This window comes from Sceloporus undulatus, chromosome 6, assembly GCF_019175285.1.
Source record: "Sceloporus undulatus isolate JIND9_A2432 ecotype Alabama chromosome 6, SceUnd_v1.1, whole genome shotgun sequence".
In the NCBI taxonomy this organism is placed as follows: domain Eukaryota; kingdom Metazoa; phylum Chordata; class Lepidosauria; order Squamata; family Phrynosomatidae; genus Sceloporus; species Sceloporus undulatus.
In genome coordinates this window covers 145,915,735-145,940,310 of record NC_056527.1, presented here as the reverse complement: position 1 = coordinate 145,940,310, position 24,576 = coordinate 145,915,735, and the positions used below count along the sequence as shown (strand labels likewise).

The window sequence follows — 24,576 nt, the reverse complement described above, 5'->3', positions numbered from 1 at the left end:
AGGCTCTGGGGCTGGGCTGCCGCTGGGGAGGGAGGCAGAGGAAGGGCGGCCGGCGGAGGGCACGGCGGAGGGCCCGGGAGCGTCCCTTTGTTGGCAGGCGGGCAGGGCAGGGCAGGGCCTCCGGAGGGGAAGGGAGCGGGGCCCTGGCTCTGCCGCCTCGTCCGGGGGCCACTCTCCGGACAGGCCCGAGGGCCAGGCCGAGGCCCCTCCGCCGATTGCCTCTGGAGCCCCGAAAGGCAGGCAGGCAGGCAGGCAGGGGCGGCGCCCCAGAGAGAGGCCAGGGCCGGGCGAGGAGGCGAGAGGCTGGGCAGGGAGGCCTAGGCGGCCCAGGCTGCTGCCAGGCCCCGCCGCTGGCCTGGCTCCCTCGCTGCCGGGTCCGGCCTTACCTGCTCAGGGGAGGAGGAGGAGGAGGAGGCCTCCGCGGCGGAGAAGGGCCATGGCCGCCTGGGCCGCCGCAGCACCGGCGGAGGGCGGTCGGTCGCTCGGTCGGTCGCTCTCTCGGGCGGCTGCTTCCGTCGCTCCTGGGCTTCGTCGCGGAGGAGGAGGAGGCGGAGGAGGAGGAGGAGGAGGGGGCGGGCGGCGGCGGCGGCGCTGGGGCTGGGGCTCCGCCTCTGAAGGGACCTCCGGCGGCCGCCTCTCTCTCGGGCTCCGCTCGCCGACGCCTCCGACGCCAGCGGCCCCGAGGGCAAGGCCAGCCCTCCCTGCTCCGCTCCGGCCGACTCTCCGGGAGCAGCCACCGCGCGGACGGAGCCAGGCAGTCAGGCAGCGGAGGCCGCCGAGTGGGAGCCCCCGCCCGCCTAGCTCCGGAGGGGGGCCGCGGGGGCAGGAGGCGGGCAAGGCCCCGGAGGTCTTCCCCAGGCCCCTCCTCTGTCCAGAGGCTGGCTCTCGGGGGGTTGGACGGAGGGGCCCCCGGCTCCTCCTTCCCTCGGCCGAGGGGTGCCCCAGCCAGGCACCGGAGGGCCCCGCGGCTCTCCAGCCCCAGACCCCCGAGCTCCGACAGCAGCAGCCCTCCCGCCCCAAAGAGCGGCCCACGAGAGAGGGGCAGGGGCCGAGGACCAGGAGCCAAGGGGCTCTGAGGCATGGGCAGAGGGCCTTCTGGGGGGCTGCGCCACGGCCATCTGTGCCCATCTGGCCGAAGAGGGCCAGGGCTGCCCTCTGGTCAAGAGCCGGGCGGGGCAGACTGGCCTCCCTTGCCCAGCCCTGGCCAGGTGGGCATGGTGCCACGGGAGGACCATTGGGCAGGGACCCCAAGGGCTGCTTGGAGGGTCTCATGGGAGAGGAGGGAGGGGAGGACTCTCCATTTGGGGGTGCTGCCCTGGCACCCCAGGACCCACATGCCAGTGGCCTCTTGGGTGGGTCCTGGCGGGAAAGAGACACTCTTCAGGTCTGTGGGCAAAGGGCCCTGGTCCTTCTGGGAGGAAGGAAGGAAGGGATACCTGTGTGGAGTACCTGGCATTTCTCTCTTTGGCACAACTTTTAGCATTTTAAAAATGCTGCCCACCACATTTGTTGTTGTTGTTGTTGTTGTTGTTGTTATTTTTTTTATATCCCACGTTTCTGCCAATACAGGGACTCCAGGCATTTCCTCTGGCCACAAAGGCCACTTTGAACACGAAGCCTTTGCCTGCTGCTGAAAAGAGTGCAGAGGGGGGCCCCCAAGCCCCCCATGGAATCTGTTTGAGCCCCAACTCTTGTATGAGCCCCTGGATAAAAAGCAGCCCCACATCAGTCAATGGGATCACGGCCACTCTGGAGGAGGGAGGCTTTGTGGAGGCCAGGTACCCCCATGGTCTCTCAGCCAGACAGGTGGCATAAGGGTGCCCAAAGGTTCTCAAGCCCCACCACTTTCTGGCATGAGGCTGCTGGGAGCTTCCCCAATAGCGCAGGAGGTCCACCAGAAGCCAGCCTGGGCCATATTGCCAGAGGGCAAAGGTCAGGTAGCCAGCCCTGTGGGGAAAGGGCTGCAGAGGCAAGGAGATGGGGAGAGCCCTGGGCGCAGAGAGCCAGTGGTGGCAGGAGACGGGCTCTCTTGGCACTGGAGAGTTTGCGCTCCCCCCCCCTCCTGGGTTGCCACGGCTAGGCCCAGTTTCCCAAAGAAGGGCTTGGGAGTGCTTTCTGTGTTTATGCAATGGCTGTCTGTGTGTTGCCTACAAGCCGCCTGGGCCTGGAACTCCAGGCAGCCTTGAGCCAGCCTCCGGCTCTTGTCCTCCATGAAAAGTTCCCTGCCCTTTAAGTTGCCAGGCAAGACTCATGGGCAAGGCTGGCTAGCGATCGGGTGGAATCCCTGGGCACTTCCACAAATATGGGCTGGCCTCATGTTAGCAAGTTAGGCAAATGCAATTCCAACCCACTGTCCGGTTGTTACAGGGGCCAGCATCCTCTCCTGCCCAAGCAGTGGCCAAACTGCCTCCCCCAACCCACCTTTTTTAGCTGCTGCACACACACACATTCCAAGGACCGTGGGCAGTGGGGCGGTTGGCAGAGCAACCTCCAGCTATGGTCCTGTACCTGGATGCCCAGCAATGACATCATGCTCTGGGGGAACCCTGGGAGGACATACCTCATGGCTGGGCACCCAGTTATTGGACCACAGCTGGACGCTGCTCCTCAGCACCTCTGATGCCAGCCAAGAAAAGGGCCCCATTTGGGGCCTACAGCATGCGAAGGGGATGTGGAAAAGGGTTGCAGAAGTGATGTTATGGTTCTGCCTGTGCAGAATGTTATGGGACTCCTCCTGATTCAGAGATGAATGAATGCATGGCGTTTATCAAATGGGGGTTTTCCAATCGAGCGATGCGAATTCACATCATAACGTTAATGTATTTTCACACCTGGTTCCTTTCAATGGGAGCTTTTTGCGCGGGGCTTCCAAACTGAACCCTTACTGGCTCCTCATTTTGGGGAGTCTGCTAAATAAGTGAGTTGACGGGATTTGCATTGAGGCTCGGTTTGAATTCACTGCGAATTGGGCTGGTGTGGAATTCCAGTTTGCTTGTGCTCTGGGACACCACCGCAAAACCCTCGTGTTGCAAATTTCCCATGATGCCGTGCTGCAATTTTGTCCCATTTGCTTCTGGTGCTCCCCTCTGAATGAATGCCTTCCCATTTTAACCTGGACAGGAGACATGCTGGGGAGGAGGGGGAAGATGGGGGGGGAGAGAAAGGGAAAAGAGGGGGGCAAAGAGAGAGAGTGGGGTTAGTAAAGCTTCTAAAGGACTCTTTGGGGGCGGGGGGGCAGGACGTTCTCCAAAGTGGGGCCAAGGTGGAGGCAGGGTTTACTTCCAAGTAGAACTGCAGTTTCTACACTGATTATTTTGCAGTGAAAGAAATTTATTATTAATAAAAAATTCTTTCACTGCAAAATAATAACAACAATAATTTTGCCGGTGGGTGATACATTTGGATGAAGCAGAGGGCATTTAGAGATAGGTGACATTTCCTATCATTCACATGAGGCTAGGGATGGAGGGTAGGTCCAGATGACAGATCTGAAGGGAAAGAAACTGGAGGCTGCAGGGAGAGATGGCACTCCCAGAATTCCATAGCCTTGAGCCAAGGACCCCACAACAAACTCCAACTCCCATAATAATATTATTCTTTATTTTTAAAATAATAATTTATTATTTTATAATAATAATAATAATATTAACAACAAAATTTTTAAATAATATTATTAATAATAATAATTTAAGAAATTAGTTTGCTGAGGCACCAGAGCTCTTTGGCAGAGAAGGCTCAATGTCTCAAGAGAAGGCAACTGTTACAAAGGGAAGCAGAGATGTAGATGGAATAGATGAGGAGAATGACAGGAGGATAGATGTCGATGTGGCTGAAATGGATGGGGGCTCTGACACGGAGGACCCTTTCAATTTGGCTGCCAGGGATGGGGAAATAGAAGCTGTCATTCCCGTGAAAGTGGAACCAGGCTCCCTTCTTCACCCTGGAAGTGCAAAGGTTCAGGATGCATCCAGAGCCCCACTGAGCATGCGCAAGGGTCCCAATTCGAATCGTTGAATCCGCATAGTATGCACCGGTGTGGTAATACAATTTGCACTCACTCCGCTTTGCCTGAATCCGCATCACATGACTTGCCTTGGATTCGATTCCCCCTCGATTCTGAAGGGCAACCAGGTGTGATAAAACACTCACGTTATAACGTCAATTTGCATCGTTCGACCCACAGTCACCCCCTGATCTTAGCTCCAATAACCCAGGAAAAAGAGAGCTGCCCTCAAAGTCTTCATGTGGGAGCCCAATTCCAGCACTGAAACTTGGGGGAGACTCATGGCCTGATCCCAATGTACTTTTATTATACTTTATTTATATAGCGCTGTAGATTTACACAGCGCTGTACATGTAGACAATAAAATCGATAAAAATGAAACCTGCCAATGGCTTACATTCTACAAAATACATAAAAACAACAGGTAATAATACAAAATAGAATTAGATAGAATAAGGAGGCAACAGATTAAGTACATCAAGTATCAAATAAAATAAAATATCAGATAACAATACTCCATGGCTTAGTGGTTCTCAACCTTCCTAATGCCGCAATCCTTTAATACAGTTCCTCATGTTGTGGTGACCCCCCAACCATAAAATTGTTTCCTAAGACCATCCGAAATATGTGTTTTCCGATGGTCTTAGGCGACTCCTGTGAAAGAGTTGTTCGACCCTCAAAGGAGGTGTGACCCACAGGTTGAGAACCACTGGGCCTTACAGGGTAGCACCTAAAATATTTTAGGGACCTGAGGGCCTGGAGACCCAAGAGGGAGGAAGGGGCACTTTTCCCCTTCAGCACCAGCCCCTAAGTGGCAAAGTCCCTGGAGCCATGGCTGAGCCATCATCACTCACCCAGCCCTGCCTATGGGGATCTGGGCTTGGGGCTCCAGTCTCAGCCCAGAACCTCTTGGCAAGAATTCTGCAGGGGTGGCTGCAATCTCTCCCCGCCCCTCCCCCCGTTAAAAAGGATTAAACAGTTGTAACAATTAAAATTACAAACAATAAAATCTAAAAACAATAATAAAATGATGGTGGGCAGAATCATCACACATATATGTATATGGCGGGGATCTTTACATGGATCTTTATGTAGCCAGGTTCTATTCCCCCATGGGAAAGGGCAGAGATCCATCTTGACAGCTTTCTTAAAGCTATCTAGGTTGGTAATTTGACAGATCTCATCCAGCAGGCCATTCCATAAGGTGGGAGTGCCTACGGAGAAAGTCCTCTGAGGAGGCACAGGGTGCTCTCCTCTCATGATGGAGCCCCTTCACCTAGCCTTTCTACACCTGGATTGCAGTCTGGGTGGTAGTGTCCAGATGCAAAGACCTGGGTGTTGGGAGGTGAGTGAGCCCTTCTGCATGGCATGGGGCTGCTGTGCTGCATGGACAGGCCTGGCCCAGTGCAGCCCAATGGGGAAGAGACAGAGCAACGGAGGCATGGCTCTTGGCAATGGGTCCAAAGCTGCCGAACCTCCGGTGGGAGCAGGGGGGCAGGGACTAGGTCCGGCCAAGTGGCAGGTGGGCACAGCCTCCCCCCCTCTCCCCATGGAAAAGGGCAGACAATTCCAGCAGCTGCAAATGTGTGGTGGCCAGTGTTGTGGGGTGGCCGGCCTGGCGCGCTGGAGGCAGACATAACCCCCCTGCTCCCTCCAAGACCCTCTCTGCCACTCCGATGATGGGATAATTAGATGCAAGGGCTCCAGTATACGATGCTCCTGTTGCCTAGCAACTAATGGTTTCCCCAGCAACAGCAAACCACAGCCTCCCAAGCAGCAAGTGAGCAGTGCAGCAGGGCAGGAAAAGAGGTTGCCTCCTCCTTCGGAACAACAGCCGTGGCGTTGGGCAGAGGCCTGCAGGAGCAAGGGGGCTCCAAGGCGCAGCAGGCTCCCTCTTTCTAGTGGCAGGGGCAGGGATGTCCATGCTCACTCCATGCACAAGGCCTCCTGGCCAGGTCCCAGTGCTGACTACCCCAGACCTCTACAGGCAGGAGATGCTTTCTCCCAGGGTGGTCTCTCTCCCTGCCAGGGAGAGAAATAACTTGCAGGCTGGAAGACAGGACGGCACACACACACACACAGAGTCATTAGTTTGTTTTTTCATAACATTGCCAACTGCCTTGAGCATTATTTTTTTTATTTTTAAGTGGAAAGGCAGGAAAGGCTGTGCCCTGGGAAGAGAAGGGAGACGTCTTCCTCCTCCCAGGAGCATGGGCCCTTCCTTTATAGGAGCTGCCCAGCGCATGGGCAAGATCTGTCCAGAGGTGCGTTGCCACCATTGCCTTCCTCCGAGGCTGAGAGAGCTAACTCGCTCAAGGAACCCCAGGGCTTTCCATGGCTGAGCAGGGATCTGAACCTTGGTCTCCCAGAGACTTGTCTTAGCCCAACATTCAAATGGCTGCTCTTTGCTGGGTCTCTTGGCCTCTCGCCTTAAGAGGGGCTTTTCCTGCTGCAGGAGGCAGAAAGGCCCCTTGACTGCAACAGGGACACACTCTCACCCATAGTAAGAGCTGTTCTGTTTTTAAAAGGATTGTTTTTTTTTTCATATGGAAATTAATGCAGATTTACTAAGCCACTTGGGTTGCCTTTGCACTGGCAAAACATGCACCTCCATCCTCTGCTCCTCCAGCCCAGAGCAGGAGGGCGAAAGCCTGCACACACAGAGACACGTGCACATGCAGAGCTCAGAAATGCACGTGTGCACAGCAGACCCACTGGAAGCATTGGACTGCCTTCCGCACCCACAGGGACCATGGCAACACTGCCAGTACCCACCAATCCTGGGCCCTAATGCCCTCCTTGCTGACCAGACACAGAAGGGGCTGTTTGCAGGGGGTGGGAGGGCAGGACGTGCCCCCCAGGCCAGCCCCTGCCCCTCCCATTCCCTGGCCCTTGCCCTGTGCCACCCCTCCCTCTTCTGTCACCAGCTATTTACCAGCAGCCCTGCTTCCATTGCAGCAACACACAAAGGGAAGCCAGGAGAGGGCTGCAGGGAGGGGGCCCTCTTCCAGATGCAGGGAGGGCTCAAGAACCAGCCCAGGAGGGAAAGTTGCCTTTGGGTACCAGGCAGCCTGGCACTAAATTTGTTAGCTTTGCCCCACCTGTCCATGCTGTTCAGGTCATTTTGAATTCTGATCATGCCCTCTGGGCTATTAGCTACTCCTGATTTGGTGCCACCTGGTCCAAGGGCTTTTGTGCTTCCCTGACCTCCACTGCTGCTTTTGGGGCACCCATCCACTGGTAGACTACACACAGTGACTCACTGCAACGTGGCATCTGTGAGCGGGTGGCAAAGTGGCCAACCTAAGCCCCCAAAGGGCCCCAAAGGGCCCCAAAGGGCTCCAAAGGGCAAGGAGCTTCAGCTCAGCTCTCATTACCTCTCGCTCGTATTTAGCCACCTGAAGCCTTTTCCTCTGTACCTGTTGCTCTGCACTTTCCAACTCCTTCCGTAATCCTGCCTCCTCCTTTCGCTGAGCCTCTGCGATCTCTATTCGAAGGGCTGAATGGGCCTGTCAAGAAAGGGAAACATGGCAGCAGAGAGCCTGCTGCTGGAGGAAAAACAGGGCATTTCCTTGCAAAGACAGTTCTCCAAGTGCTCACCTGCACAGTAGTTCATGCCAGTTCTGCCTGGCTGTGGAGAACCCACTGGGGAAGGTTGTGTGGCTGCAGAAGGGTTTGAGGAGTGCTCCAGCCCATCCCCATGATCACAGGCCAAAGGGCGATGGAGCCCCTGCCTTCCCACTCACCTTCAGGCTTCAGATCAAGACAGCACTCACACAAGTGCTCACCCATTGGGCTTTGCTGTGGGGCTCTGTGGGTGCGTGGAGTCAACGGCTGCTCAGGCTGCCATGCTATGGGGCAAAACTGCTCACAGCAACAATGGTTTGGTTGGTGCACTGTGCCTGGCCTTTGCCAAGGGGGAGCTCCTCTGCTTCTGGGACGGATGCTGTATCTGGACTCCCTTCTAGGCAGAGAATGGGGAGCAAAGGGCTTGCAGTCCTGCGTGCTCACCCCATGAAAGTGCCCCTTGGCTGGGCCTTGGTGGTGGTGATGGGGGGGGGGGTCTGAAGAAGTTTTATGGGATCATATTCTCTCCCCCCCCCCTCTGCTGGGTTGCCCAGATCCCATCCAGGTCCCTGCCATGTTTGCAAGAGTGTCGCTACAGGAGGGGAGCACTGAGGACATTGACTCCCTAATAAGAAGTCTGACCCTCCACATGAAAATTTCCTTCCATCCTGAAATGTCTAGCATTGCAAAGGCTGAGAGCTTGAAAACTGTTCACATCTAGAACTTTTCTATTTACTGTGTTCTGTTTGGTTACTTGGCTTGCCATCTTTTTTTTTCCTCCTTAAATGCTTAAATGTTAAACTGAAGTTTTAAGTTAGTGCATTGGTAGAAAACTGGGGATGGAGGGAAAATTCCATTGGCAGGGGCAGAATTATTATTTGGGGTGCAGTGCCTTCACATTGCCCCCCCCCCCCGCCCCCCCCCCCCCCGCTTTGGCCATAGCCCCCCCCCCAGTAGCAAAAGGACCCCTCCCTCAAAGACTGGACCAGTTCGACCAGTACATCATGCGTGGTGGTGCCCTATTTTGCCTTGCACCAGGGTAACCACGCTCCATCGTGTTCTGTAGCACAGAGGTGGGAATCCTACAGCCCTCCAGCTGTTGTGGGGCCACAATCAATCGGCACCAGCCCTCCAACTGGCAGAGCTAGTGGCAAGGACTGCTGCCAGATGCAGTCCCACAGGGGTCCCACCCCTCTTGAGGCGCCACAACTAAAATGCCCAGGTTCAGTTTTTCAGCCAGATAACAACTGGTCTGAACATTGTTAGGAAGACTGGGAGCTCGCAAAGCTGACTCTGGCAAAACCCAGCCCTGCCAAGAAATGTCAGCACATTATTATTATTTATTAATCTAAAACAGGGGTGGGAATCGGTTTCTTGGCCCAGGCACTGTTGGACTGCATGTCCCAGCAGCCCTGGCATCCCTGCCAATATTTCTCAGGTTTAAACTCAGGTGTGTGTGGTGAAGCAACATCGAGAGATCAAAAGGCCAGAGAAGTGGCAGCTAATTGCTTTTGTCTGAGCGGACTGGGAAGGGCAAAGTTCCTCCTCTCCCAGCTGCTGAGTTAACTGAGAGCAAACTACTTTTGCACTTGAAAGTGATTGATGCATCACTACCAAACTGGGAGAGTTGGAGGGTGTGCCTTTGCCAGCACAGCTGCTGCGGAGGTCAAACTGGGAGATGTGAGTCCAGCAACATCTGGAGCACTGCAGAGTCCTCACTCCCTCTCTAAAAAAAGGACCCCCTCCCCAGCCAGGCCAAGCCAAGGGGGTCTCAGCTGCAGGAAAAGGAGGGCTGCTTGCTGCCTCTTCAGTTTGCCCCCCATTCAGGGGGTGGCCTTCCAAAGGTGCCACCTTGCCTGGGTTCATGTCCCCCTTTGTGTTGCCCAGGAAGTCTGCCATACTGGTTGCAATCGCAACCATCTGCCTCACCTTTGCTAGGGTCTCTCTAACGCATGCCTCAGGAGGGCCACCAAGACGAAGACGGATTGATGCTGCGATGATGATGATATGTACTAATAATAATATTTATTTATAGCCCGCCTTTCCGTAGATCAAGGCGGGTTACAACAATATCAGTTACAGGATAAAAACACGATAAACAGCAAATATACATTAAAATCACAGTACAATTCACAATATCACAATACTGTACTGTATAACAATATAACAATATCCAGCTAGCATAGGATGTTCAACAGCAAAGATAATAACGGTGGGGGGGGGGAGGAAGGAGGCTACAAAGGGAAGGAATTAGGGGAAAGCTTTTTGGAACAGGAAGGTTTTTAATTCCTTCCTGAACCAGTCAAGGGAGGTGGCCGAGCAGAGCTCACTGGGAAGCGCGTTCCAGAGCAGAGGAGCCGAGATGGAATAGGCTCTACGCGATGTTGTGGCGTATTTTGAGTCTGGGACTCTCAGCAAATGCTTCCCAGCCAATCTGAGTGCGCGGGGCGGATTATATGGGGAGAGGCGGTTCTCCAAGTACCCTGGGCCTAAGCCATTTAGGGCTTTATAGGTCCCTGGAAAGCCCATTTGCCTAAGTAATTAGAAGAGGATTGACCATATAACCTGCCATACTGGTGCAATAGTTGGTGTTGCTGGTGTTGCTGGTCTGCATCTCCTGGCACTCCTCACCACTGAGACTATGTTGGCTAGTGCTGTTGGGAGTTGCAATCCAACCATCCCTGGTGCAACCCAAGGTGTGAAATAATAATAATAATAATAATAATAATAATAATAATTAGTATCTCGCCTACCCCTGTATTGGATCGAGGCAGGTAACAACAAAAATAAGAACAATAAAAAAGAACACAACAAGCCACCAGTAAAAACATAGCAAAACATAAAATCCAATTCCCTAGCTCCCTCCCACCTTAAAATAGCGTTAAAAACAATTCCCACTAAAATGCTACCAAAAACGTACTCAATAAAATCACGATCACAGTCCGGTGGGAACGGCTATACAACTGTAAATATTCCAAGGAGGTCAGTTAGGGAAGGCCTGCTGGAAGAGATCCATTTTTATTGCCTTCTTAAAGGCCTCTAAAGACGTTATGTGGTGGATCTCCTCCGGCAGGTCATTCCAGACTTTTGGAGTGGCAACAGAAAACATCCTCTGGGAAGTCGTTACCAGTCTGGTTTTCTTAGACTGCAAGAGATTCTTCCCAGAGGACCTGAGATTGCAGGAAGGATTGTATGGGAGGAGGCGTTCCCTGAGGTAAGCTGGACCCAAGCCATGTAGGGCTTTATAGGTAATGACCAACACCTGATATTGTGCCCAGAAGCCAACAGGCAGCCAGTGTAGGGATTTTAAGATAGGTGTAATAGGATCAAATTTAGAACTCCCTGTAACCAATCTGGCTGCCATATTTTGAACCAGTTGGAGCTTCTGAACGAGGCATGAGGGTTGCTCCATGTAGAGCACATTGCAGAAATCGAGACGAGAGGTTACCAGGGAATGTACAACCGTTTCTAGGTTTTCCCGTTCCGGGAAAGGTCATAGCTGGCGAGTCAGCCGAAGCTGATAACAGGCGCTCCTGGCCGTCGCATCCACCTGAGATGACAGCTGAAGCGAGGAGTCCAGGAGCACCCCCAAGCTACGGACACTGTCCTTTTAGGGGACTGTGTGACCCTGTCCAGAACTGGAGAGCTTATCACCATTCCTGGATTAGGACTGCCTATAGCAAGTCCCTCCATTTTATTTGGATTCAGTTTAAGTCTATTTTCCCTCATCCAATCCATTACTGACCTCAGACAGTCATTCAGAGGGGAGATGCCATCCTTGGTCACCGAAGCAGTCCGAGACATGGAGAAGCAAATTTGGGTATCATCAGCATACTGATAACACCCCGCCCCATGTCTCCGGATGATCTCACCCAGCGGCTTCATGTAAATGTTGAATAGCATTGGAGACAGTATCACGCCTTGAGGGACACCCGATTTGAGCTCCCTCTTGGCCAAACAACTGTCCCCAAGCGGCACCATCTGGAACCTAACCGAGAGGTAGGACCCGAACCACTGCAAAGCAGTGCCCCCGATTCCTAACCTTCTCAGGCGTTTCAGAAGGATACCATGGTCTATGGTATTGAAGGCCGCTGAGTGGTCCAAGAGCACCAACAGGGCCACGCTTCCCCTGTCAATGCCCAGATGGAGATCATCGACCAAGGCGACTAAGGCAGTCTCCACTCCGTATCCCAACCTGAAGCCAGTTTGAAATGGATCAAGATAATCGGTGTCATCCAAGACTGCTTGGAGTTGGTTGGCAACTGCCCTCTCGATCACCTTGCCCAAAAATGGAAGAAGAGATACCAGCTGATAGTTAGATTTCTCCAGGGGATCAAGGGAAGGCTTTTTAAGAATAGGTTTAACCACAGCCAGTTTTAAACTGGCTGGAAAACTGCCTTACCTGAGGGAGGCATTAATTATAGATCTTAACAAATTCATAGTTGCCTCCTCTCCCTGGATGGCCAGCCATGAAGGGCATGGGTCAAGAGGGCAGGTGGTCTTTTTGACCTTAGCAAGCAGCTTGTCAAGCAGCTTGAAAGGTGACTACCTGTTGCTTGCTGTTCTTTCAGATGTTGCTTGTATGTATTTTACTGCTTTAACATTGCAGCTGCCCTCTTGGGATTTGTATGAAGCACAGGGTATCAATGTATAAGCAATAAGCACAGTCCCAGGGCTGTTAGGAGGCGGGGGGAGGGGGACGCCTTCTCACCTGGGCCAGGTGAGACTCAAGTCCATTGGCAGCAGGGGGGGCTCCCATGGAGATGCGAAGAGGAGGTTCTTCATTCAGGAGTGGCCCCAAACCATGGCTCTCAAAGGCGGCTTTCCTGAGAACTCCAAGGCACAGCCCTGTGGTTTTCCCCATCTCCACACCCACAAAGTTTGGCTCTCCTGTGGACATTCTCACACACAGACTTCTTCCTGGGCTTTCTACTCCACCAAATGCATCTGAGGAAGTTGGCTCAGGTCTAGCAAAGCTCCTGCGACCAACTCCTCAAATTCCATTAGGCTCAGAGGTGCTGCCCCACAATCCCTTTGCAGAAGTTGGCCCTCCTGCTCTGCCTCATGAGACTCAGCCGGCCAAAGCCTAGCCTCAAACGCCTTTCTCTCCCAGGTGCTACAGCTTCCCTTGGAATCAAGGTAACTTTGGGAATTATGCCTCCCAGAATCCTCTAGCCCAGGGGATTCTGGAGTCAGTAGTGTCCCTGGGAAGGCAGTATGGGGTAGTGGTTAGAGTGTGGGACTATGACTGGAGACCAGGGTTCAGTTCCCAGCTTGGTGGCCTTGGGCAGGTCACATACTCTCAGCCTCAGAGGAAGGCCATGGCAACCCCCCTCTGGAGGCATCTTGCCAAGGAAAACCCAGGGCAGGTTTGATGTAGGGTTGCCATGAGTCCTAAACAACTTAAAGGTACACAACAACAACAACATTGGGTGTCACACTCTCTCAGCCTCAGAGGATGGCCATGGCAAACCACCTCTGCAGAAACTGACTTGGAGACCTTGGGCAAAGTCACACTCTCTCAGCCCCAGAGGAGGGCCATGGCAACCCCTTCTGGAGGCATCTTGCCAAGACAGCCCCAGAGTAGATTGGCCCTTGCCTTGGGTGGTCCAAAGTGGGAAAGGACCTCCCCCCCCCCCACACTGGCCCTCCAGCCCAGGGCCCCGGGGCGCCTCCTGCTCGGCTGCCTGGGTCTTAAAGGTGCGAGGAGGAAGCGCTGGGTCTGCGCCCCGCGGAGGCTGCACTGGAAGGAGGCAGGCAGGCAGCTGGAGGCCGGAGGGATGGAGGTCCGCGTGGGGCGGCGGAGGGCCTTCTGGACCAGCCTCCACCTCCGGAGCGGGCTCCTGGACTGGGACATGGCCGGGGAGCTGGGCCTGGGCACCACCACAGCTGACCAGGGACCCCCGGAAGGTGACCCCCTCCCTCTGGAGCCCAGGAAGGCGAAGGGGGCCTCTGAGCATGGAAAGAGGGCACCTGCTGCTGCTGCAGTCTCTCTGGCTCCACCCCCACCCCCCACTTGGGGGCCCCCTCCCTCCCCGGGCAGAGGGCTCCGGGGGGGCCCAGCAGAGAAGGGGGGAGTGGGCAGAGGGGCATCCTTCCCTCCTGCTTGGCCTCTGCCCTGAGCTTCTCCTCTTGACCAAGGGCCCTGGAGGGCAAATAACTAGTTGAGGGGGGTATATTGGAAGGGGGCTCTGGGCAGAGCTGCCCCACTCAGCCCCCCTTTGCCCCCTGTCCCTTTTTGCCCTGAAGGGGGGCCGCAGGTGGCAGAGACGGCTGCCTCAGGGAGGGCCAGTCTTGGGGAGGGGGCCCTTGTTGGAAGGTTTCTTCTGGAGCGCCCAGGGCAGTAGCCCCCCTTCTTTCCTTTCTTATTTTACTCTTTGCAGAACATGTGTGGGAGAGGAGAACCTTCAGCCCATCATGCAGCCCTCCAGATATGGCACTGCAGGTCCTATTATCCCTCACCATGGGCTGTGCTGGGAAATGAGACAGATGGGAGTTGCAGTCCAGCGATATCTGGAGGGCCACTTGGCCTTGCCTCTCCCAATGTTGTTGTTGTTGTGTGCCTTCAAAGTTTCCAACTTGTGGCAACCCCATCACAGGGCTTTCTTGGCAAGAGTTGCTCAGAGGAGGTTTACCATGGCCTTCGCCTGAGGCTGAGAGAGTGTGACTTCTTGCCCAGGGTCGTGGCTGAGTGGGGAATCCAAGAACCCTGGCCTCCAGAGTTGTAGTCCAACCACTACGTCATGCTGGTTCTGAAAACCAACAGCTTGGTGCCCTCAGAATAATTACTTTTGCCAGGTTGGGAAGAGGGCATTGCCCCCCCCCCCCGGGAAGGGCTCCTCCTGAACCCCATTGGGAGAGAGACCTTGAAAATGGTTGGTACCTAGGACTCCTCTCCTATTTGCATTGCAAACTTTACCCTTGGATGCCTAAACTGTATTTCTAAACATTCAGCCTTTCTGCAATGTGAGAAATATTGAGGATGGATGGGAAATGTCATTGAGGAGCAGAATTCTTATTTGGAGGGCACTGCCCTCATTTTGGGGTCTCTGCTTTGCCTTCCTGACCCCCCCCCCCCTGTTTTGTCTTCTTTCCTGCTAGGGAATGAGGTGCATCCCCACTTGTGGATGTGGGTCAATCCCAACGAAGTCTGCCCCATCCCTGGCTGGGTCTCTCCTGTGGACCCACCTGGTGGCCTTTCAGCCCCTTCCTCCGGCCTGGCAGCTGCCCAGGAAGAGCTACCACACTTATCTGCTGCTGGCCAAGTAGAGAAGGTAGGCTGGAGGTTGGCCAGGGAACAATGTCTTGGCCGCTGGGGGAATTACATGACGCCTGGGCTACCCAGACATTGGCAGAGATGCTTTTGTGGATTCCAACCCCTAGCTGGGATTTTGAGATATGGAGTCCCAAAAAAGTGAGTTGAGCTTTAGGGTCTCCTACAGCTCATGTCACTTCAACTACATCAGAACAACTAGTCAAGGTTCTCTCTTTTAATACTTGTTAATTAAAACACATGGTACCCCTCCCCAGCTCAACTTTCCATTGGACATACTTCATGAAAACATTACGTTTTTCAAGACTGTCTTCAAGGGCCTTCACACTGACTCTGACTTATGGTGACCTCATCCTACGACAGGATTGTGGGGGCGGCTGGAATCACCTGAAGTCATGTCTGACTTGAAATGGCGATTCTGTCGGGGTTTTCTCTTGGCAGAATTTGTTCAGAGAAAGGTTGGGAGAGTATGACTTGCTCAGTGGGTTTCCTGCTTCCCTGTGGTGACCGAATGAAAGACATGTCCGCCAAGAGCCCTTTTCTCCGGCCTGATTTCTATCCATCTCTTTCCAGGTTATCCAGGGAGAGGGCCCCTCTGGAGCAGACTCTGGGGTTCCTGAGAGGGCAAGTGGCCCCCAGGAGCCCAGCCCTAAACCCCCGAAGCCAAAGGCCCTTTGGTCCCGCAGCCGGCGGCTGAAGCGGGTGCAAGGGGGCTGGCCCCGTCCCCCTCTGAACTACTGCATCCTCATCAGCCTGGCCCTCAGCAGCAGCGTGGATAGCAGCCTGACTGTCCAGGAGATCTACCAGTTCACCAGGTACCTGGCAGTGGCCCTGGGCAGCTGTGGCGAATGGGATGGGACTGAGGGAGGCTGCCCCATGCATCTTGGTCTCTGGATTGGTACCCTGGATGGTACTAATATTTCTGGGCATGGATGGCACTGCCAGAGGTCAGCAAGAGCCTCCCATTATTAGGGTGGGGTGGGACCAGCACTGGTGGCCAGCAGTAGCCCACTCTTGGTGGCCATCCTTTGCCTTGGCAGGCAGCACTTCCCCTTCTTCCGGACGGCTCCCGAGGGCTGGAAGAACACAGTCAGGCACAACCTCTGCTTCAGCAACAGCTTTCAGAAGACCACAGACTTCGTCTGCCTCGAAGGGAACCGCAAGTCCCGCCTCTGGAAGCTGACCACCGAAGGGCGCCGCAAGTTCCAGGAGGAGACGCAGGCGCTGCCCAAGGACACCATGGGCCTGGTGCACCAGAGCATGGACAAGCCGGGTGGGCAGGAGGGGCAGAGAGGGATTTCCTTCCCTGGACCCCACACTGGCTGGAGCGGGGTCAAGCAGGTGGAAAGAATATTTGCAACTATATGTTTCCTGGTCAGAAAATGTGGATTCCTAGCAACCAAGAAATCCTTTTGGGAGTATTCAAACATCCCAAAGTGTTGGTAGAGGAATTATTTCTGTGCACAGAATCACATTTTCTGCTCAGAAAACTTGGGGTGGGGTTTTGCACAAAAAAAGTGTATTTCTCCACATAGTAATTCCTCCTCAACACTTGATGGCATTCAGATGGGTAGGATGTTGTTGTGTGCCTTTGAGTCATTTCTGATTTATGGCAAGGTGAAAGTTATGGGTCCCCCCTCTTGTTTAGGGAGGCTTGCCACCATTGCCTTCCTCTGCAGCTGAGCGAGTATGGTTTCACTAAGGGCACCTTGGAGGCTCCCAAATCCAAGCAAGGATTCAAATCTGGAGTCCTTGACCAACACTGAAGCCTCTGCACCACGCTGACTCCCGGTGGGGAAGATATCCCTGGACCCTTTGTTTCCTCCTCCTGCAGTAGGAAACTGCAGCAGTTATTCATCCTGGCATGTGATGACAAAATAACCAAGCCTTCTGTTGTGTGTCTGTGTGAGAGAAAAAGAGATGGAGAGGAGGAAGCAGGGGCTTGAGAGACCGGGGGGGGGGGGAGGTCAAGGGGTATTTGGAGGGCACTTCAATTGAACAACTGAGGCTGCATCCACACTGGAGAGATAACCCGGTTTAGCACCGCTTTTCAGCATCCTGGCTCGAGGCTATGGAATTCTGGGAGTTGGAGTATGTTGTGGGGCCTTCCTTCCTTAAGATCTGCTCTGCTGTGTGGATGCAGCCCTGGCACTCTGGGCAATGCTTTCTCTCAGTGTGCATGTGTGTATTCATGCACCTCTGTTGCATAACAGTATACAAGTGCTTCCCAGGCAGCCTCCTCGGAGTAACTGACCTTCATGTCCTCCTTGACTGTCCTCTCCTTTCTTTTCCCCCAGAACTCATGAAGTCTCTCTTTGGGCTCTGATCCTGGCGGATGCTGACTCCAGATGAACCCCTCTTCCAAGATCCGGATGCCTTTCCCGGCGTCAATGGGAGTCCGACTCCTCAGGGCTGGCAAAAGAGATGCATGGCTTAGCCTTCCTTCTTTGGAGATGTCCAATAGTTGAGGGAAAGCCCCACAAATCTGAAGCCGCTGGAGGCGTGTGGCGGTTTGCCCGTCTCCACAATCCGTTGGCTATGGCTGGTTTGTTTTGTTTATTTTGGACTTTTTAAAGGCTACGGATGGGAATCCTGCAGACTAGATGACACGACTGGAGCTACTACAACTCCCAGCATCGCTCACCTTTGGCTGTGCTGGATAGTTCAGCTTCTGGGAGCTGCAATCCCAGAAAGAGCCCCTTGGGGCTGTTTGTGGGGCCTGCAGGACAGGACTCCAGAATCCTCTGCATTTTGGGGGCGTTACGTCTCAGACCACCCCTCACGAACACAAAGCCAGAAAGCAGGGCTGCATTAAGGTTGGGGTTATCTTTTTTGTAGAGGTTTAAAAGTGTTTTGAAGAGAAAGAGAGAGAAAAGGGGCAAGGACCAATGTGTGTCTCCTGGAGCTCTCTCTCATTCCTCTGCCTTTTGTTGTTTTGCTTCTTTTCCTGAAATGTGGAGGAAAAGTGTCCTGCAAAATAAACACTTCCAAAGACAGGCTCAGTGTGGCTTCTCTATGGTGCCTAGGAGTAAGAAGGACTAGGAGTAAGTGTGTCTAGGACAGGTAGTAAGTGTGGCTTCTCTGTAGTAAGGCCCCTTCAGCAGGTGTCCCTTGTTATAAGGGAGGCCTTTTATTTTGAGTCAGGTCCTGCCCTGGAGAGCTTTCCCTCAACTCTGCTCTGGCTCTCACACCCTAGGCCTCTGTGACGTCACCAGGGCGCTGACGTCACGCTGCAGTGCCGCAAAGGGGCAGCAGAGGGCGAGGCTGGGCGGCAGAGCGGGCGCGAGAGAGCAGGCCAGCCGCAAGCCCCGCCTCCGCTGCTTCCGGCTCTCGCCAGGCACTTCCGGCTCCACAAAATGGCGGATGGCGACAGTTTCGAGGAAAAGGCGGCGACGGTGTTCCGGTGCGCTCTGTGCCGGTGCAGCGCCTTCGCCGGCCGCCGGAGCCACCTTTACAGCGCAGGGCACCAGCGCCGCCTCCGCAAGAGCCTCGCCCGCCTCGCGGAGAAGGTGCGCCTCTCTGCGGCTGCGTCCACACTGGAGAAATAATAACCCGGTTTGGCACCGCTTTTACTCATTGCCTGGCTCAAGGCTATGGCATTCTGGGAGTTGGAGTTTGTTGTGGGCCCCGCTCTGGATCTCACAACAGAGTCTAACTCCCAGAATTCCATAGCCTTGAGCCAGGCAAGGAGTAAAAGTGGTGCCAAACCGGGTTATTATTTCTCCAGTGTGGACGCAGCCTGTGCCAGTGACCTTCAGAAGAGGGTTACCATTGCCATCCTCTGAGGCTGAGAGAGTGTGACTCGCCTAAGGTCACCCAATGGGTTTCCATGTCCAAGCCGGGATTCGAACCTTGGTCCAGCACTCAAAGCACTTTGCCACACTGGCTCTTATCTAATACAAGTTAAAGCTACTGAAAGGAAGAGTTCAGTTAAAATGTTCATTTAAAGCAATATGCACAGATGCATTTTGTGTATATGAGTGCTTTACGTTCATCTTGTCTCTCTAGACAGACAGGGATGCATGTTGCCAACCTGTGTGTCTTTCTCCCAAAATAGGACCCAAGTCGGCTAACATTTATAAGGCACAACAATTAAAATCATAAACATATAAAATAACAAATTTGCCCTTGGAAAGGGCAAGAAAGGCAGGTGGCTCGTGTTTTGGAAACTTACAACCGCTTGATTGCTGCAGGAGCTTTAAAAGCATTTAGGCATTATTTCCAATTTAGGGGGGAAATAGTAGCCAGAGGTACAGATGTTCCTGGCGGAGATTGGAAGAGATGCCAGGAAGAGAGAGAACTAAGGCAGGTGTACAAATGAATCCTCTTTACCTGTGACAGCAGTGTTGGATTAGGACCCTGGGAAAGCAGGGTTTGGATCTCCACTCAGCCACAGAAAGCCATGACTTGGATGGAAGAATAGAGGGCATACTTATCAAGTTTGCAGATGACACCAAATTAGGAGGAGTGGCTAATACCCCAAAAGAAAGGATCAACATTCAAAATGACCCAAATAGATTAGAAAGCTGGGCCAAAGCTAACAAAATGCATCTCAAAATAGAGAAATGTAAGGTACTGCAGTTAGAAAAAAATGAAATGCATTTTGTCCCTGTAGAATTTCTGCCTGGCTAATGCTGTGTAGGTAATGATGGACTAAAAGATCAACCGGGAATTAAGGGAGTCACAGGAAGTGAGCAAGACAGGGCTGCAGGTGGTTTTGTAACTTTGCAAGAAGGAACTCTGACCAACATTTCTTTCCATTTTGGTCTTTTCCTCAGGTGGATGCAGCCCGGAAGATGCTGAAGCACGCTGTGGTTGCCCCCTTTGACCCTCTGGAGCATGAACGGCAGTTCTGGTGCAGTTGCTGCAGGCTGGAGGTGAGATGCCACCTGAGCCATGGGACCCTGGCAGTGCTGCATGCTGGCCTCCTGGAGCACATGGCCAGGTGAGTTGGTGGCAATGGGCAATGCTTTGCCTGCCCTCCTTCAGGTCATCTCTAAGTCCCTAGAAAGGGAAAGCTGAGTGGGGTTGGCCACATTCTGGAACAGGAAGACAGCCCGGGCGGGTATTTCTGGGGACCTTTCACAGCATGCAGCATTGTGCGAGTTCTTCTCCTTTAGGGAAGCATTACAAAGTTGTGCGATATGACTTCTAGTCTGACTAGCCCTATTAGATGGTTGTACCTTTCAAATAGCTTAAGATTAGTTGGGTCTTTCTTCTGTTTCAAGCCCAGAACATAAAAAAGCAGTCGCTGCATTCTGGTGGGAGAACAAAGCAGACCCCAAACAGAAGGCAAAATTCCTGGTGTCCTCTGAGGAATACGAGCTGTGAGTAGATTCCTTCTGTCTTTATGTGACATATGTTTTGCTGTGTAGCTAGGGATGGGTTGGGAACATAAGAAGCTGCCTCATGTGCAGGGAGGACCATTGGTCCATTGAACTTTTAATTCCCTGCACGGACTGGGAGGAGCTGCCTGGTGCTTTGCATGGCTTTTTCCCAATCCTGCCTGGACGCCAGGGGTTAAACCCAGTACCTTCTGGATGCAGAGGAGGTGCTCCACTTGGATTACAGCCCTTCTGCCTGGAGGCATTTCTTGCTCCCTCTTCCTTGTAGAGATACATATGTCACAACTTCTGTACTATGGGTTCATTTTTTTTCTGGGCCTGATATGGGGAGGGAGAACTAGGGGATGATGATTGTACCTGGCTTAAGTTCTAGTGCTTTCTTCCCATAATTCCAGGGGGTGGGTCTCCCAAAACTGACTTTTTCAGCTGGGCCTAACTTTACTGGGAAAAGGTATTTGATTTTTCCATCTCTTACATCTTCTCAGTCTTCTGTGGCAGAAGCTGTAACACATTCTGCTGTAACATGCCTTGGGCCACTCTCAAACTAATAATATGCCAACTTTTCCCTCCTATTCCAGCTTCAAAGTTTCACTCTCCAAAGCTCTGGATGTGTACGAGGAAAAAGAAGATGAAGTCATTCGAGAGGTGAGGATCTGTGGGGTTGCGGGGAGCTTTGGGGAGGCTGCTCTGCTTCAGAGTCTCATTTTACCCTCTGCTTGCCCTGTTTGCAGGTGGCAGCTCGCATCCGAGAGGCAGAGTGGAGCCGGCAAGAAATGCTGCAGGCCATTTCAGAGGTTTGTGTGCCCTAGAACGCCAGTGGGCAGTATCCACCATTAAGGTCACAACGGTTTCTGTGGAACCCGCCCACTCTCTTTGGCCCTCAGCCTTTCAGTCCACTTTGGTAACACACATGGAAATGTCTGATGTATTTTTCAGCCAGGAGCAGTGGCTAACTGTACCTAGCTAGTATCCAGAGACCTATGTGTCAGTCTGTTTCAGCATATAAAGCAGTGGCAGGCAAAGCGTGGTCGTGTGGAACCCAGGGCCACTGGAAGTTGACTTCTCAAATAAGGACTCCACAAACCATGGTGAAGATGCATTTGGAGTGTATATCTGTATGCGTATATATCCATAGATAGATATAAAATATATATCCCCCACATGCTAATTTGGCCCCTGATATAAAGGAATCCTGCCCCACCTTTGAGAGTAACAGAAAAAATAAACTTCTAGCATATTTTTTCTCAGTTAGTCTTGAAGAGGATTCCTTTATATCTTTTTGTACCTAGCTAACATTAATGTTTATCGTACTGGCCCAGTGTGTTCTAAATGTGCACAGGCGTGCATGGAATGGGATGGGGCCAAGAACCCCATTTTATTGCACGCTGGGACGCTGCCTTTGCTGCCGGGCGTTCGTTGTGTCCCCCGTTCCGTCCGAGGGTGCCATTTCTGAGAACTGTTCTAAAGAAATGGCGCCCTCTGGGATGGAACAGAGACGCAATTGGAATGCCTGACGGCAAAGGCGACATTCCACTGTGAAGTAAAATGGGATTCTTGGCCCCATCCCGTTCTGTGCGCACCCCCGCACGTGCACGTTTAGAATGCACTAGGCCCGTTTCAGGCCCAGTAGGATAAACTCCATTGTGTAAGACACCCCCCATTGCCACTTATATTTCCTGTGTATTATTACGGCATCCCCTCTTCTCTTCTCTATTTGGAAACACTTCCAGACGGCTGCTGCTGTGAGCCTTCATCATTCCCAACTTATGGCAACCCTATCACAGGATTTTCTTGGCAAGATTTGTTGTGGGGAGGGTTGGTCAACATCACCAAGTTTATTTTCATGGCTGAGCAGGAATTTGAGGAGGGCTGGCTTTACTTTAACCTTTACCTGTTTATGGGAATTAGGGAAATTTCTCCACCTTATTGCTAGTTATTCCATTTCAAGAGTTTCCTGCAGAACAAATTTTACTGTTGTCTCTTGGAACAAGTGTTTTTTTCCTGAATCAAACTCAGCCACAGAGAGAGACCGAACCATATGATGGAGCAGCTGCTGCTAGCAATGGCTTTACCAAGAGGATAAGGTAAGAATTACGTTGGGCATGATTAGCACCAGCCTTTGTTGATGGGTGTTCATGGCTCTGCATCCTAAGGGAGCTTTCTGCACCTTTCCTGACATCAGACTTCACACAGCCTGGGTGCTAAAATGTGCCCACATGCTTCTGCCTAGTCTGAGATGTTTTCCTGTGTTGTAGTGACTCTCCTTTTGACATGGATGAACAGGAACAGCCAGGCCCAAGCAGCAGCATCACCATACATCTCAGAGGACAACCTGGGTGCACCTACAGCAGTGCTCCGGAGCTGGACTGGCCGGAATCAAAACAGCCCTTAACTTTCATTGGCCACCAGGTAGGCAGGCATTAGCTTGCTTTCCTCACCTCTTTGAATTGTGTGAGGGGCAGAGCTGTTTCTCCTCTAGTAGTGCAGCATATAACCTGACCTCTCATGTTAACTGCACCCAGTGAGACATGACTCAATTCCAGGTTTATTTGTGAACATTGGAAACAACTGCCATGTTGAATTAGATAGGATAACTCTTTTCCCTTAGTAAGGTAGATTAAAGAAACCCATTGTGAATCCTCCTTATAGCAATGGCAGCTGATTTTCTCTTCATACGAACTCTCCCCAATTTCTAACTTTGATTTTACTTGTTTTGAACACAGGAAACAGCAGGAGAGGGCAATATTCACACAGGTATGTTTATAAAAGTTGTTTGCTCCATATTCTGAAACATTTCTGAACATTTGGGCTTGCAACACGGTGATTGAATAAATACCCTATTTAGATGGGAGAGACCATGACTCTGGTTGCAGCTTGAGAGTGGTTACACATTGCACTGGGATCTTAATAAACATGTTATGGATTTGCCTTTGTGCTTTCTCTGTAAAGGAGAGTTGTGCTAATCTGCTCATTTACTCTCCAGGGGCTAAACCCCCTTGGCTGATGGAAGAGGAGGAGAAGGAAGCAGGTCAAGGGCAGATCGGACCTTCTTATGAAGAATTTCTTAAGGAAAGTGAGTACACAAGGATTTGGCCCTGTAATCTGAATTTTTCTGGTGAGGGATACCTGCCCATGTGCTAGTGACCAAGACTACATTTCTGTGATTTGTGTTTAAACAAGACTTCTTCCTTCACCCTTCCTTTTAAAGAAGAGAAACAGAAGCTTAAGAAGCTCCCAGCCAATCGTGTTGGTGCCAACTTTGATCACACTTCTGAGACAGGAGAAGGATGGCTTCCCTCCTTTGGGCGGGTCTGGAACCATGGCAGAAGGTGGCAGTCCAGGTATGCTTCTGTTGCTGCTATGAAAAGGAAGTGCTTCCACACGGAGGAAGTGTCTGCCTTCCTTTAGAACAGCTCATGGGATGCTTTCCCTTGTGGAAATATTTATTTTAGGACTGGCTGATCTAGAGCAAGAGCTAGGCTAACAGTCTGCCATGTTGGATTCTTGCAAAGGTAAATGGGATACAGCATATCTTGATCTGAACACCCTTATTCTCGAGTATACCAATATGTTCATTATGCTTTTAACACAAATGAGTTTTTGTGGCACCTTTGAGATTAACAGGTAGATTATAATCCACAAAACTCATACTAAAATGCATGTTAACTCTTGAAATGTGCCAGAGGAGCCCTTTTTATGTTTATCTTAATCCTAGACTGTGGTCCATGTGCCTTTTATGTTGAGATCATGCCAATTACTCTGCTTCTGCTCAAGTGGCTGTTTCTGAAATACTAACTGTAATGGATATTAAGGAAGCAAATGGGAAGATTATAGTTGCTGTGTGCAAGGCTAACTGAATGGCCTTCCGTTGATCCTTTTTACTTGGTCTCACTGCCCCCGTTTTTTCTTAGGCATCAGTTCAAAGCTGAAGCAGGACGCAAACCCAGTGGTAAAAGGAAGGAGCCAAAAACAGACTGAGGAAGGAATATCTTCTGCTTTCTGCATCTTGCCACAACATTCAATGCACTTTATTCAACTACAGAAGAGCAAGGGAATAGTTTTTATGGGTTATGGCTAGATTTTATATTTACATCTGTTTACCAAGTCACCAGTAATATTTTCTCCTTGAGACAAATTAGCATTTAGCTCTGTAGGGAATTTTATGTGTACGGTTTGTATTTTTAATGTATGTGCAGTAAGTCACATCATACTAGAGTAATGCTTTTCTTCTTCTCTCTTGCATGATATTTAATTTTTTAACCATCTGCGCCTGATGAAGACAGTGGCTCCAAAAAATGTTACATATTTTATATTGTTGATTGACCAAATAAAGGTATCCCTATAATGTGTATTTTGTTCATATGTGACATCATAATGCGTATTCAGAT

At 52.0% G+C, this 24,576-nt stretch overlaps 2 protein-coding genes across 2 annotated transcripts; both read left to right on the top strand.

The window, feature by feature from the left end:
- Nucleotides 1–14,204: 14,204 nt before the first annotated feature.
- FOXR1 (forkhead box R1) lies at nucleotides 14,205–17,827 on the top strand. Its single transcript, XM_042475705.1, has 4 exons — nucleotides 14,205–14,844; nucleotides 15,417–15,658; nucleotides 15,884–16,116; nucleotides 17,141–17,827. The coding sequence occupies exons 1-4, from the start codon at nucleotides 14,557–14,559 to the stop codon at nucleotides 17,167–17,169; spliced, it is 792 nt and encodes a 263-aa protein (XP_042331639.1). The 5' UTR covers nucleotides 14,205–14,556; the 3' UTR covers nucleotides 17,170–17,827.
- A 340-nt stretch (nucleotides 17,828–18,167) lies between these two features.
- CENATAC (centrosomal AT-AC splicing factor) lies at nucleotides 18,168–24,537 on the top strand. The gene is made up of 11 exons (XM_042474431.1): nucleotides 18,168–18,352; nucleotides 19,622–19,788; nucleotides 20,072–20,170; nucleotides 20,767–20,833; nucleotides 20,920–20,982; nucleotides 22,205–22,272; nucleotides 22,444–22,597; nucleotides 22,912–22,942; nucleotides 23,172–23,261; nucleotides 23,397–23,529; nucleotides 24,100–24,537. The coding sequence occupies exons 1-11, from the start codon at nucleotides 18,200–18,202 to the stop codon at nucleotides 24,164–24,166; spliced, it is 1,092 nt and encodes a 363-aa protein (XP_042330365.1). The 5' UTR covers nucleotides 18,168–18,199; the 3' UTR covers nucleotides 24,167–24,537.
- The last annotated feature ends 39 nt before the right edge of the window (nucleotides 24,538–24,576 follow it).